At 41.4% G+C, this 15,419-nt stretch overlaps 1 protein-coding gene across 2 annotated transcripts; it reads right to left on the bottom strand.

Moving 5' to 3' along the window:
* Positions 1 to 3,090: 3,090 nt before the first annotated feature.
* Positions 3,091 to 14,893, bottom strand: smad5 (SMAD family member 5). Of its 2 annotated transcripts, none has more exons than XM_071541684.1 (7): positions 14,742 to 14,893; positions 10,098 to 11,103; positions 7,537 to 7,821; positions 5,948 to 6,055; positions 4,505 to 4,726; positions 4,128 to 4,384; positions 3,091 to 3,892 (listed from the first exon to the last, which is right to left on the bottom strand). In XM_071541684.1, exons 2-7 carry the CDS (start codon positions 10,498 to 10,500, stop codon positions 3,749 to 3,751), a joined length of 1,419 nt encoding a protein of 472 aa, XP_071397785.1. In that variant the 5' UTR covers positions 10,501 to 11,103; positions 14,742 to 14,893; the 3' UTR covers positions 3,091 to 3,748. The 2 variants fall into 2 exon arrangements, with proteins under 2 accessions (XP_071397785.1, XP_071397784.1); XM_071541683.1 differs by lacking the exon at positions 14,742 to 14,893 and adding an exon at positions 14,222 to 14,361.
* Between the last annotated feature and the right edge of the window lie 526 nt (positions 14,894 to 15,419).

Genomic DNA, 15,419 nt, shown 5'->3' with positions numbered 1-15,419 from the left:
GCTTTTAGAATATTTACGGTACAACGTGGACCAATAGGAAGTTGTCAGCCTGTTTTCCCCTGCAGCCCAGCGCTTGTCCTCTGTGACAGTAATAATTTCCTACACAATGAAACTTATCACCTCATTAAATGTGAATGGGATAATTGGAGTGTGAAAAAAATTGTATTGGCTCTTCTTCCACAAACAATCTATGAAACCATCCTGTTTTTGCTATGTGAGTCGGATATGGCAAGGTGTGGGCACTCGCCACATCTTAGCCACAGTGAGACCAAATTAGATCTTGTAGCTTCTATCATTATAATGATAAAACATAAAGTACAAATTGCCAGTAATCTATTTGGGTGCCATACACACAAATTTACATAAGGAGAGCAATTAGGACCAATGATCCCTCTAAGCTGAAAGTTTGATGACCATGTCTAATAATTTATCATATTGACTAAATAATATCTTTACCCTGTCTTCCTACAGCACTGCCTTTACCATACATTTTCATATTAATACAAGACTGGGTTTAAAAAAAAAAGTCAAAACACATCCAAAATCTGTCTCAATTAAATTATTTATCTGCAGAAATTTTCTTTAAGAGTTAAAATCAGTTGTTTTAAACGTGCATAAAGAAGAAAGTGCATTATGTTCAAATGCAATGTGCTTAAGTGTGCCATCGGGCCACACTTCCTGGCTAGGTTTCTGAAGGGAAACCTCATTCAAAACTGTAGAAACTAAAGAGGAAGTCACATTGGATGTAAAATGCTAAATCTTTTTTTTTTTTACAAACTAATGCAATTTAACCCAAATAAAACAAAGGGGTTAAAACATTTTGTGCATGCCTTCAATTACATTTCTGGATTTTGATGGAGTTTGAATACACTGCATATATTACATTTAAAAGTTAACTAACCATTGCTCCATTTTATGTCATACTGTGAGCTTACTTAAGTAAAATAAGCTCAGCAGAAAACTAGATTACACAAGCCACCAGCACAATGCTCTCTGTAAACAACGTGGTGTTAGGCTTATCATCAGTTATGCCTGTGAGTATGCTTTTCTTCCCACGTTGCATACAGATTTATATAGGCTCACATTTTATTCATATGCCTCTTATAATGTGGCCCTATTACAGGAATTCAAATTTCCCTCCATTTACATACATACAGTATATATTCAAAGATGTTTTATGAATGCATTTTTAAAATGTTATTTTGTTTGAGTAGTTGAAGTAAAAAGTTATTGAATTTTCAGAATTTGGAGCAGTTTTTAGTAGTAGTTTCAGACTAATCCTTCCAGTCAGGTCAGTTTGAACTAGAGTCTACACTCAGCAGGTTCACCTCATTTGAATTAAAGGAGCTGCTGCTGTCAGCCAATCAGTGTCCAGTATTGTGAGGACTTCATCTTCAAAGTTATTCAATAAATTCCCTTCCAGCTAAACTACATTTTTTTTGCCAAACATCATGAAGAACATTATGCTCATAGTATATTTGAAAACACAATCATGATAATTGAATATAAGGCCTTTAATATGCCACAGCTGAATGATGGAGCTGCAATCAAGAGTCATATTTTGCATAATGTAAAGTGTATTGCCCTCTTATATTATGGACTTATGGACTATGGACAGTTATTGTATTGTGGATCAGCCTGAAGTATAGACACGCCTTTGCTGCAGTTTGCTGAGTAAAGGAAAAGGCTTTTCTTACCGAGTGCCCCGGTGTGAACTGTAGTTCCACAAAGATCATAGAGAGACTAGTGTATTATAGAGATTTCCCTGTTTTTCATCAGTTCAAATTGTATAGCTTTATTAGACCAAATCATCTCAATGCTGAGACAGAAACTAACCTCTAGGTACATAACTGCTGTTACTGTATAGATTCAATAACACAATGTTCCAGCCTGGTGAGAGCTAAGAAAGCTCATATTCTTTAATCCACAGAGAAAAAGAATGTAGGCTTCATGTATTCAACATTTCCACTGTTATAATACACTACTGCTATCCTTGTTTGCTTTGGTGTTGTTAGGGGTTGGCCATGGTAACATTAGCCTAAATCCATGATTACAGGGTGAAGTTAGATTATAATTTTAACAACAAAGACATATAAACAGCTGTTAAAACACTTTGGCAGACAAAATCTTTATTCAACATTGCATAATTGGTGGCCGAATATGCAGTCGAAATTGAGACATGCTTAAAGCCCTCAAATGAGACTCATATCGGTGAATAACTTTTAGTTTTTCGTTTCTTGTTTATGTTCTAGGAGACATTTTCAGTAAAACATGAGGGTGTCCAAACAGAGTCACATATCAGTGACGTACCATGATGAGTCAGGGAAAGCCTGACTTGCACACCATGATCATGGTTACAAATATCTTTCCTCCAAGACACTAAGAGTCGATGTAGAATAACTCAATATGCGTCATTGAAATGGCGCTATATGCCTTGGCTTAGTCATGGACAAGTCCTGGAATTGCTAGTATGATAAGGAAGTGCATGGAGGCAGCAGGTTTTATGCAGTAGAACATTTCCTATAGGCAATTAATCAGTGTTGGCTATTGCCTATCAGTCTAAATGTCAATCGTTTCCCCATCTTTCATGAAGTTATCTATATCTATTCAATCCATATACATGCCTAGTGTTATTTTCTTTTAGATCATGATTGAACAAACTGTCAGGTTCGTTATGTACCCTTAAACGACAAGTCCTGTTTACATTCTCATCTTGCCAAGTATCACTAAAATACTAAAGGCAAAACAGGCAAGAGAACAAACAATCCTTGTTATCAAATTACCTGTGTTTATTTCATTGTGCTAATGAAGTCAATTATCTATCAACATAATGCCTTGGTACCCACACCAAAATTTAATATGCCTCCACAAAATCCATGAGTGCACAATATTGTTAATACAGTGAGTATGGAAAATACAGTCACTCTTTCACTGGAACTCGATAGTACAAACAAGAATCAGTAATGATGAAGTCCATTTTCTGATTATATCACAAATGACTACTTCTATTGCAATAGATGTAACATTCACAATGTTGTTAGCTTATGGCATGTTAAACTTGTTCAGTGATTGATCTCCCATATCAAAGACTATCAGGTTGGCATACATACTTTATTAAAAGGCAGTAGCTCAGTGTTTTGTTTCTAGCAGTAGAGACTATAAAAAGGAAGCATTTGTTATATCTGAGCCTAATAGTAAACATAATTGGATCTATACCTTAATTGTAAATATCTGACATTTAGACAACAATGTAAGAAAAAAAAGAAAAGTGTTCAGTAAAATTCCAAGTTGTCTGACTGATGTAAGGCAGAGTAGTGATAAACAATTCTGTTTCATTCAAAAACTACACAGAGAGATAAAATCATTTGAGAAAACAATAAAACTTGATGCAAAAAAAAATTACTATTGACAGGTTCAAGCTTGACAGTCGTGCCCTCATTTGATGCAGATGTTGGTAGCGTTGTCAAGCGGTAGTGCGTCCATGTCATTGCTACTTGGGCTATTCCTTTCTCTCCAGGTGTTTGCTTGTAACGTTACTCTGTTTTAACAACTGGATTCTGGCTGCTGCTGCTTTTTCTAGCCAGAGTTCAATATCCCCTCCCACAGTAAGTGTAAACAGTTCAGCCATTAAGACCACCTTAAATTATAAATCACTGAGGGGGGAAAAAAAAACACTTAAAAGTAACTGTTAAAAAAAAAAAAAAAAAATCTGTAAAAAGTATCTCCCGAGCTCCCTGGGGTGCCGTCATTAGGACACAGAGGAGATGGGGTTGAGAGGCGAGCCCATTTGTGTCAGCACCTTGTCCAGCCACTGGAGGGGCCCGTGCAGGTGCACCTCTATCCAGCAGGGGGTGCTAGTGACGTCCTGCCGGTGGTACTCGGCTCCCCAGCCCTGTGAAGAGGCAGAGCAAATTACAGGCCGATGACACTGATAATGAAGATGTCTGCCTTCAGTTCATATAAACGACTTTGATCAGCTGCACTATTACATGTTTCACCGTTTGGTCCTTTGATCGGACTTGAAACCACTGATCACTGTTTTTAATGCACTTTTGTATATGAAACAGTCCCCTTGCTTTATTTTCTCCCCTGTCCTCCCTTTAGTTGTGTTCATAAAAGGCTCTCACCTTGACGAAGCTCATCCTGATGGTGCACATCTTGGTGAGCTCGTAGACGGCCTCGAAGCCGTGGTTGACTGACTGGGCCAGGAGCTGGGCGAACTCCTGGTTGTTGAAGATCTTGAGGCTGCAGCCGCTGGGGATCTTGCAGACGGTGGTGGGGTGGAAGCCGTGGTGGTAATTACAGTTACGGCTCTGGACAAAAATGCTGGTGTCGCTGAGGCACTCGGCGTATACCTCCCCGCCCACGTAGTACAGGTGCACTCCTGGTTAAGAGGGAAGAGACGACAAAGTATTCAGACCACAGTAACCGTTACTTGAAGCAACGTAAAGCATTAATATCCATTTCTAACGTGCTGTCTATTATTGTTAGTAATTAGTTCTACCTTTGCCAATGTGTCGGCGGGTGTTCTCGATAGTGGAGTTGCGGTTGACGTTGGACAGCAGGCCGAGGCAGAAGCGGTTCTTGTTGTTGGAGGGGTCAGTGAAGCCGTCCACAAGCACGCTGGTTGATGACGCGTGGTAAGCCTCGCCCACGCGATTGTTGAGTTCATAGTAGACAATGGAGCACCAGTGGCTGGGCTCCTCGTACTCCACTGGCTGCACATCTAGGAAGTTGCAAAACAGGTCAAGATAAGAACAGGTGAGTCATACACTTATTCACCGGCATCCAAACACATCAAAATCTGTTGTTTTAAGATCGTTTTAAGATGCAGCCTGCACAGCAATATGCTTCAGTTACAGAGAATGGCAGTAAGCAGTCTAGGAAAATAGTTCCACATGGAGGACAGTGAGCAGTTTCACTACTATATATCAAATTGTCACTGCATTCCATTACTAGTGCGCACTTGTCTGCTCTTCTCAAAATCACAAAAGGAGAAACAGGCTCTATTAGTCATAAATATATCTATACAACTGAGCACCACTCTGAAAGAGACTTCTCTAGATAATGTAACTTCTGACAGGCTCTCTGGCAACACTGTTAGAGAAAGTCTGCCCTGAATGGTTGACTAACAAGACTAGACTAAATGTTAGTATTCCTTGTGTATTTATGTGATGCATTTGCATTAAGGATATTAGCCTCCTGTATTTACATTATTGCATTCTACATGCTCATCCCACAGAGCAACATGCACACAGCATTCCCAGCTGAAGGCAACAACACAGACTGAGTATCAGGTAGGTCAAATCTATAATTCATCATAGGAATAAATCTACATATTCTGTGTTTACATTCATTTGCTGTAATATCAAAAGTTGCGTAGTCCATATAGAACATTCGCATCACAAATCATCTGGACTGCATATACAACTATAACTGTACTGAAGTGCTAACAGTAAAGTTACTGAGCTATTTAACCTTCAGCTGAAGTTCCTCCTTGAATAGGTTCAAAGCTAAGGAAAACCTTTGTGTGCTACATCTTTATCCATGTTTTTCTTCTCAAAGTCTTAAAACTTCTCCAATCTTTAAAACAATCTTTTCATTTTAATATTCATAAGATGCAGAACTGAAGACAAGGGAGAAACAAAGGAGAGAAAACTGAAAGAGGTGGAACTTAAAGGGTTTTTACAATTGACTTGCGTGTTTTCATCAAAAAAAAGAAAAAAAGAAAACAAAAACAATTTGCCACTGAAAATATCACTTGGTTGACAAAAAGTGTTGTTCATTGCAAATGTTGATGAAAGACATTGACCGCGCAATTTCCAAACTAAGGGCTGGAAATGCCCAAATTCATTTTTGATAGATTTCCAGAGCTGCATAAGAACTGTGTGTAATCAAGAAACTGAAACTAGGATGAGGTCCTAAGTGTGCAGCTCGTCCTCCTCACCTCCTCTGGGCATGTTCTGAGGCACCAGGCTGCTGCTGGTCTCCATGGACTGGCTGTCCTGGCCCAGCTGCTCATCAGGGGGCATGTAGGCTGGGGGTGGGGTGTCAGCTGAGACATTAAGAGAGCAGTTAGAGAGGATGAGACCAGTTGTTGCTGCTGGCAAATGGTCTTACACACACACAGAAACACACACGCACACACACAGAGAAGTCTCCCAAGAGTCAAACAATCATCACAGGATCTGTCCCCCGGAAATGGTGTCAGATTTCACATATCCGTCACTTGCTAAACCACATGCTAAACCAACCATTCCCGGCAGAGCTGCAACTTGAGCTTTTCAAGCCCATATTCTGGAACACAGGAAAAAGACTGTTTTCAATAAAAAAAACAAATGCAGAAAACCCCCACCTAGACGGGCAGTGAGAAAATGCGGTGAGCACGGTGCATGAGTTTAGACAATGACGATCGGGGCTATTCAGCACAATTAAGCTCAACTTGAATCCTAAGCTGCCATTAAAAACTTAGCTTCCTTCTGCCTGACTGCCTGCAGCCACTGGATGTGTGCATCAGCAGATCTGGCCCGGAGCAGAATAGAGCAGCAGTCACCGGACGCACACACAGTGGCATACAGTCACACCCACACCCGCACCCACTCATACACACACATACAATCTCAACAGTCCAGGTTACTTCTCTAATGCATTGACACTGTTGGACGGGACAGGAGGGAATTTCTTTTTTGAGTGCTATTCCTCTATGTTGGTTATATCTATTCTGTGTTCAACTCAGTAAAAATGAAGGAGAAGTACAGCCTGGTCTGCTGAGTTACAGCCTTGACAGCAGCCAGCAGCCCTGGCTCTGGTGGACACTGCTTAGCTGGCATTTCCTTTGTTCCCATTTCAGGGGTGTAACTTGATTTGGATGGATATAATAACTCGACCTGGTTAGAATACTGTTAACAAGCTTGAAAACACTTTTCTTTGATGAAATGCACCTTGCATGGATATAGACCACCACTAAGATAAAGATGGACTCAAAGATTTTGTGATCATCATTTCTTTTCTGGAACATGTTAAGACATGTCTTAACAAAGTTTTGCATGCACAAGTTTGAAAAATGATTTGTATTAAAAGTTATTGATTTGATGTATTAAACTCAAAATGCCCCTTAGTTCAACAGGGAGTGTTCATTTATGTCATGAATGTCTATGTTAAATTCTAATAGATTTGACTTCCCTCATCCCTTGCAACAGTTGACTGCTGAATTCAAATGATACCATGGTTGGCATTTGCAAATACACACTTCATACCATTGTTTTCCCACAGTTATTGAGTGACATGATATGAATATGAAACTGGATTCAGCTGGAACTTGTTGTCGCAAAATTGTCGACTGCATTTTAAATAACTGTTTTTTCCTTTCTAATTTCGGCCCTATTCTACGCAACTTGATGGGAAAAAAAAATTCTCACTAGAGACCAGTGTTAATTAAGTGTCAGTGAGCCGCCTTGTTGGCTGGGTGACAGCTACGATCAAGAAAAACACAATAGCTTGGCTCCATGCCCTGGGTTAGGTGTGTACATGGTGTACCTGGGAGCTGGAATGGACTGGAGGGCCCCGAGCTGGCAGGAGAGTTGGGGTAGGTGCCGCTGCTGGCTGGGGAGGGGGGGTAAGGGGAGTTGGGAGAGATGGGGAAGGAGCCCCCGCCGCCACCGCTGCCGCTGCTGCCCCCGCTGTGTGGCTGCTGGAAGGATTCGGGGAAGGTGGCGTTCAGGGGCATGTGCGGCTCGTTGTGGGTGAGGTTGCGGAACTGTACCAGCAGGCTGTGCTGAGGGTTGAACTCGCTGTGCCGCGGCACCAGGACAGGAGGGAGCACTGGATGGCAGGGAGAGAGTAGAAGAAGACGGGGGAGGGAGGAAATCAGGGGAAGAATAGGGGGTTGAGAGGTGGAGAGACAGACAGTGAGTGTTACCATTTAGAAAGTGAATTGATCATTATGTGTAGCGTAGGGTCTATGTCCACCCGACACCCCATTTCATGAGAAAACCCATTTGAATTCTGGCGTTCTTGTACTTAAATGCTTGTTTTCCTGTTAATGATGCATCCTTTCCATTATTAACAAACAACATAATTATAGGACCAGAGCCAGTGGCACTGATGTGATAACTCATAGTTTTAGGACATTGATAGGAAAAGGCACTTTTGCTTACTCTGGAGCTGTTACTTGGAATGGTCTACCAGCGTCAATAAAAACCACAGAATCAAAACAACAGTTCAAATCGTCAGTAAATAAATATTTTTTTGGAAAAACTGGTGCGATAATCTGCATTTGTACACAGGTGTTTTTTTTCTCTAATATATGCATTGTTATGTAATGTATGCATTGTTTATGTATTGTTCGTAAGAGGACCACAGTGGAATTAAGTCATTGACTTTACTGTGTTTTTATCCTCGATTGTTATTTAAATGTATGTGCTGGGCTTCATCTGCAGCGAAATGTGCATGTATTTATTTTAACTTTCAAATAAATCCAATCCAACAAAGAAATGCATCCAATTCTGGAAAGAGACATCTTTGATCAGCAGACTCTTGACAATTAGACCTACTGCACACAAAAGAATATGGTTATCACAAATACTTAAACCATTGTAGGGCCAAAATATGTCATAATATTTCTTTCTTAGAAAACTATTATGATATAGTTATTGATAGGTTGACATTTGACATCATTTAGTTTTGAGGAAACTAGGTTCTTTGCACACCTATAGCAGGAGACAGGTGCGTAGGAGAGGACTGGGAAGCCGGCAGAACATACAAAGAGACACCCGCACACTGTCTATACTTGCAATTAAAACATTTATTTGAAAAATAGTAACGTTTCAGTGACCTTCGTCAGGCAATCATTTGGTTTTCCCCAAACAGGCAAATCATTTAGTTTTCCCAAAACAAATCAAGACTGTTGTGGCACGTTTTTTCTAACAAAACTGTCATGATGCCACTTTCAGTTATACAGTCTATTATTATCCAATTTCGATTGCAAAATTGTTTATAATATTGCAAATATTTTTTTTTCACAGAACAGCAACAAACAGCATAGCCTAACTGCTCTATACTCATTGTGCAGAATCATACCAGCATACCCAGCAAACCTTACGAACCCTGCATTCCTAAAAAGGCCATTGTATGCCTTCGCGAAGATCTAGCCACAGAGGTCATATAGATTTATTTTTATTTTCAATTATGCAAAAAGGATATTGTGCGTTTCCCCAGCCTTGATTTTCATCTACTAACTGCCTGTAAGCGTCACGGCCCCAAGGCTGTCCCACCAAAACTACCCAGTGAGCTTTGGTTTAAACAATATGACGTGTAGTCTCTTCTGACTGACATGTGATCCCCGGCCTTGAAACGGTCAATACAGAGCTGGCAATCCCAAGGCAGGCTAGTGTCACAGCCTGGGCCAAAGTCAAAAAGGCTGTCCTTTGGGTCATCCGTGAGCATATGTGATGTTGTGTGAGTGACAGAAGGAGAGAGAGAGAGAGGGTGGTGGTGGGAAAGTGTTGGGAGTTTAGTCAGAGTGGAATATGCATTTAGCAAGCCGCTCTCTGATGCCACACCCCATCTGGAGTGCCTGAGGCATATAATCTAATAAGACTCAAAAAGAGCTAGTGATATTGATTTTCTGTGAAATGGAGGGGGGTGGGTAGAACAGGCCCGTATGATGACAGCCCTGCCTCCTGACCTTTGTGGATTTGTTTACCAGCTCCACAGCCTGCTCAGGGCTCTAGCTAAGGGATGAGCACAACTCCACACTGTTGTAATCTGTTAGCATGTAGCTGCTGCTACCCAGTAATCAATAAAACTGTTTGTCACTGTTTTCTTTCCTATGTATTACAAACATTAGAAATTATTAGATTTGGTTACTATATTTCAGGAAAAGTTTTTATTTTCATCAACACGTTGATTTAAACATCATTTGTTTCAATGGGTTCCTACTTTAGCTTTAAGGGCAAATGCTGCTTCCACTAAGGTTAAAAGCTGATGTGTAGAAGAGAATATGCCTTATACAAAAAGGAAAGCAGCCTCGCTCACTGTGAAAACAGCATGGACAACAACATGCAGTCAAGTCACTATTCGTTAGCAGAAATACCTACCAGGACTCTCCACTCTCTTGTAGTGATACGGGTTGATGCAGACCTCCTTCTGTTTGGAGCCAAACGGGTATTCACACACCTCCAGGGGCTTTAGCTCATGGTGGGACTGGAGGTCGGGCCAGCGCCACACGCGACAGTAGATTACATGAGGCAGGCCCTTCCTGTGGGACACCTGCAGCCGGCCGTCCAGCGATCTTGGGATGGTCACGCACTTGCTGGGCTGCCCGGGGCTGCTCAGTGCTTTCTCAAGGTCCTCCATGGCGCCTTTCTTCTTCTTCAGCTTCTTCACCAGCGCGTCCACCGCCTTCTCCGCCCATTTCTCCTCCTCGTCGCCCTGCTTCCAGCCGAGGAGGCGTTTGACCGCTGGGCTCGTGAAGGAGAAGAGACTGGACATGGAGGTCATGCCGGACGCTGTAGCGTAGGGAAAAGGGAGGAACTATATATATATATATATGATTGGCTACACTAGGAAGACGGACTGATCTGACCGAGGGGACTACGGGGTGCCGAGTCACCGGTTGACGCTCTCCAACTGCTGTCAGCAGGCTAAAAGTGTGTATGAGCGTGTGGTCAACAAGGGAAACTCTACTTGAGTGTGTGAATGCCTGTGTGTGTGTGTGTGTAGGAGAGGCCAGTAGAGATGAGGGGTGGGGTAGGGGAGAGGAGGCTTTAGCCTTGTCTGACCAAGGACAGGAAGTGAGGGGAGGGAGGGGAGGCAGCAAGCAGGACGCAGCTGCTGCTGCTCAGGAAGGGCCCTGCAGCAAGCTGTCCGGAGCTGGGTCACCACCACTGATGGGAGGGGGGGGGGGTGCAGTCCGCAGGAGTTGAGATCAGGACTGCTGCCTAACAGACACGCCGCAGCAGGTCTCACCAATACAAGTCAACGGGCTCAGAAATAAGGAAGGGACCGCTTCTCATCGACGACTCCCAGCTTCTCTCTGTCTTGGCTTGACTCTCCCACCAATGCACAGTCAGTGTTTTAGTCCATGGGCTTTCTGCAGAACAACTGAAAAAGATAAGATACATATAGACGTCAGCAACACATTCAATTGTTTGGTAAGGTTGATATTTGTATCAAAAAGCTTGAGTTCCTGAGATATAGATATTTAAATCAGGAAAAAAAAAAAAAAAAACTCATTCATGAATGTCTGAACCACAGTAACACACAGACACTATTTGACAAACACTACTTTTGTCAAGCTACAGCCTGATTAAAAAAAACCTTTGTCCTCCTTTAAGATCTGACACTTAATTTCCATATAGAGCCTGAGTCTTGTAGAAACTATGATGACTCAATTATCTGGGTGTTGTATATAGAACTTGCAGACAGTCATGGATATGGAAAGACAATCATGTAGAAACACATTCACACAGCCAAACAAATGGCCTGACAGACACACAAGGAAGGTTGACAGGCTCGTCTACCAGACAGTGTGTGAAAGGATAACAATATGTTCTGTAATGTGAAACTCTGCAGTATTAAAACCTGCCATAGATACCGTCATAAAACAATTAGTGAAAATGCCATCAAACAGTGAATTAGTGAAAATGTGAAGTGACTGGCAGAGATGCCTCCCTCAAGCTACTCCTACAACATACCATTGAAGCCGAAAGTGTTTTAAACCATGTTAAACAGTCTTATAGATGTAGAACTACACTTACTAGACTAACACTAACATTTTATTGCAAGTCATACTGTGATATGATACTTTGCCCACATCATGCAGCCCTAGCAAGCAGACAGCCAGACAGAGGCTAGACAGATACAGTAGGGCAGACAGCCTGCAGCAGCAGCAGCAGCTGTTTGAGGGCTTGTGAAGCTGGCCCCAGCCGAAAAGGATGTGACCACAAAGAGCAGCTTCCTCCCTCATCCCATCTCTGCCCCGATCCCTCCCTTCCAGCACACAGCTGTCCAACAGCACTGCACCCACTTCCATGGCTCATTGTTCTACATTCACATGAAAGCAGAAGGAAACCTCCCTCAAGTAGGATAGCTCGGCCTATTAAGCAAAATGTTATCAGCCTATAAATGTTATGAGTTCTTCTGACATTCACCAGACTATGTTCCAACAGTTGTTTCCACAAAGCCCAGTCAGAGAGCCAGACACAACTAGGCCTCTTAGACTGGATCACCAATGATTCATCAGTTCACCATACAGGGTGAGCAATGACAAGAAACAGATTTCAAAATAAAGGCCTGTCCAACTGTCTGTGACGAGTAAAAACATATTGTTTGATGAACATATAACAGTGGCCTGAATGGACACCTGAAAAAGGTCATGCAGACAAAAACATCACAATGGCAGAAAACAGAGATTGGAATGATTAACCAAATTCAGATGAAGCTGATCGACTCCAAAAACTGATAACAGTTCACACTGATAGCTCTCTGCTTTTTCAGCATCAAGTGCTATCATTCAAATCCATCTTGTGCTCAACACAGGCAACGCTGCAGCTCACACCAAATTTCCATGTATACAAGGTCACATTTCCAGCAGGAGGGGAAAGAACTGAACTGCCAATAAGACCAGTATCAAAGAGTTTTATTTTGGTCTGTCTTACAACAATCAAAATTAATTCACCGAAGCTTATCTGAACAAGAGTTGTCTGCCTGACAGTTAGTATGCTTATGCTATGTCTATGATTAAATGTCTCCCACCTACAACACAGTACTTAATAAAAACATACTAATCAATACAAACAAAACATATGGAATAAGTTGTATGTTTGCCATTGATGTGATTCATTTCAATCATAGTCAGAACTTATCGGTAACTTTTTCTACCAAGATGTCATTTTCCACTTTTGGACAAGGTATTCTATCTTCCAAGAAAATAAATCTGTTCAATCTGTTAATGTCAACAGTTGAAGGAGGCTAATACATGCTGTTTCTTGAGGCTGTACTAGATTAACAAGGCAACCTTACTTTCCTAAACACTTCCTAAAACCACCCCAAGAACCACTGAATTTATATGATCACAGCCAAAACACAAGGTCGATACCTTTAAAGCACAACAAGTGGCTCTTGGCCATTTGCACTATTTTCATGCATTTTAACAGTTGAGGTCACAGGATATTTGCAACTTTCAACACAGCGTAACATGTCAAGAATCTTTTGGGGAAACTCTGAGGTAGGCCTATACCTCATAGTGAGCATCATACTCCTTTGAAGCTTCTACCAAAGCCAAACACTAATCCATATACATTCAAGAGAAGAGAGAAGGGAATAAGATGTGGCAAACAACAGAGAAATGTATATCCAAGACATTGCTACACTGGTGTGCAAAACTCCATCAGTGTTTATCACAGTTTGGTCACTTTGAAGTCTTTGATGTTACACTAATGCAATTCTGATGTTTGTGCGTTAAAAAGTTTTCCTAAAACACAAAGCATTGGAAAAGTCCAGAAATATGATGTCATTGAACTGTGTTCACAAAACTAGTGGCCTATCCACTTCTGAAATGCTTGACAAGCACAGAGTACAGGAAGCAGACAATATGGAAGGATGATTCGATGATTAGTAAGTAAGCATCCCCCCCCCCCCCCAACCTAAAAAAAAAATGCAAGAGACAGAGAGAAAGGGAAACAGAAAAACAGATTTAACGTCAGATTAACTCCAAACTGTTGTTAAAAAACAGCTTTAAATTAAAAAGTGCTGCTCTGCTCCAAAAGTACCGCGACATCACCCACAGACTAACGTTACACACAAGTACAGTTACATTAGGTAGCTACCTAATGTAGGTAACCTAGCGAACTTGCTAACTAGCTTAGCTAACATAACAGGCTACAATTTGCTTAGCTTAAATTTAAATTGTATGACACCTCAACCACTAACGTTACTTAACAGTTCAAGAGTCTTACGTTAACTATTAGACTGCTTTTGAAACAACATTTTAACTTCCTTTGAATTCTAACTTAGCAAGCTAAAGTTTTCTACCTCTTAGTGGCTAACTTTACCCCTCCTCCTCCATTCCACAGAAACTTTTTCAACCACTTCTCTCAGCTAAAGCTAAGTTATGCTAGCTAGCTGTTAGCCCACCCGTCCGAGGGAAAGTGGCGAGCCTCTACCCAGCGTAGCCTGCTGATGTATCTACACTGGATTTAGCCATTATTTAATCACATACCCTTAACAACGGACGCAAGCCTCCTTAATCCCCTTTCTCTTGGCTGCGCAGGCTACAGTTCCTTCTTTCTTAAAGATTTGCTGTCGTTTTTCCACTGCTTTCCCCCTCAGTCTCCCCATGCCATGTCCTCCTGCTCCTGGAGACAAGTAGACTGGAGAGGCGGAGTGCATATCCCTCCGCTATACTGACAAACTAGTACTCGCTTTTGGTGTTACAGTTACAATAGATTCAACGGCCAAAATGTTGGCGTATACCAAATGTCAATTACAGTTTTTGTAAGTTGTTCAAAAAACTAGTTGTATACAAAAAATTCAGTGGCCTATTTTTCAGAGCATGGATCAGCTTTACTAAGGCATAGGTTAGAGAGCGTTTCAGTGAAAAGACGAACTCCCCCCCCCCCCCTGCATAGATCATAAACGTCAAAAGTAAATGCAGCAACTGATCTTGCAACAAAATAAAAACGTTACGAGTCTTTTTCATGCGTTTCTAATGTTTCGGGGTATGAAGTTGGAGTTCTCACAGGTTGTGCTGCGGCTCTGGAACGTCTCACAAGTTGTTGGCTCCACTCTGTCTGGAGCGCTGCGGCGTTGTTGTATATTGTTAGGCAGTTGTCCCTTGTTGTAGTCAATTGTCCGAAGCCTCAACAGTCCGCCGCGTTGGTCATTTACTAAACTTTAATTATTCAGACTCAGAAGTATTATTCCACCTCCGTTCGCCGGAGAGAAGACGCTATATTCCAGCAGCAGAGTGTTGGAGTGTGGATTCTTCTATCAATCTTCAGATTCCATGTGAAATTCAGTCTCCAAGTGACATTATCCAACCACTAGTGGGCAACCTACCTTCACGTTAGAGCTGTTGCAGTGTACTTCAGGCATTTTTGATGTTTTTACTTCATCATAAGACAAACAGCAATCATAAAAAAAAAATTATGCTTTCACAAACGCATTAATATTATATTATTATAACATGCATGTAACTTACATCAGTTGGATACTAATTACTGTAATATGTACAGGCTACTTGTGGTTTCCATGCAGTTTTGATTTAAATATTCCATACTTTTCCAAGATCTTCCAGGATCTGAAGTGATAGTTGGTGTTCAATGAATTGTATCCTAACAGTCATATCACTCTGTAGATGAAGATTATTCTCCACAACTCATGTTGTATGTGAGATGACAGGGAACCTAAAACTACAG

This window comes from Centroberyx affinis, unplaced genomic scaffold (assembly GCF_046629955.1).
Source record: "Centroberyx affinis isolate AG114_WGS23_722 - 3 ecotype Tasmania unplaced genomic scaffold, CSIRO-AGI_Caff_v1 ptg003931l_1, whole genome shotgun sequence".
NCBI classification, from domain to species: domain Eukaryota; kingdom Metazoa; phylum Chordata; class Actinopteri; order Beryciformes; family Berycidae; genus Centroberyx; species Centroberyx affinis.
Note: the sequence above shows the minus strand (reverse complement) of the source record. Positions and strands in the feature narration are given on the sequence as shown.

Bases quoted from the DNA above. Each gene is read 5' to 3' on its own strand.
- smad5 (XM_071541684.1), bottom strand. From the start codon at position 10,500: ATGACCTCCATGTCCAGTCTCTTCTCCTTCACGAGCCCAGCGGTCAAA. The intron at 4,727-5,947 runs GTGAGGAGGACG...GCAACTTCCTAG, and splicing joins TCAGAACATGCCCAGAGGAG to ATGTGCAGCCAGTGGAGTAC. The intron at 3,893-4,127 runs GTGAGAGCCTTT...GCCTCTTCACAG, and splicing joins TCAGGATGAGCTTCGTCAAG to GGCTGGGGAGCCGAGTACCA.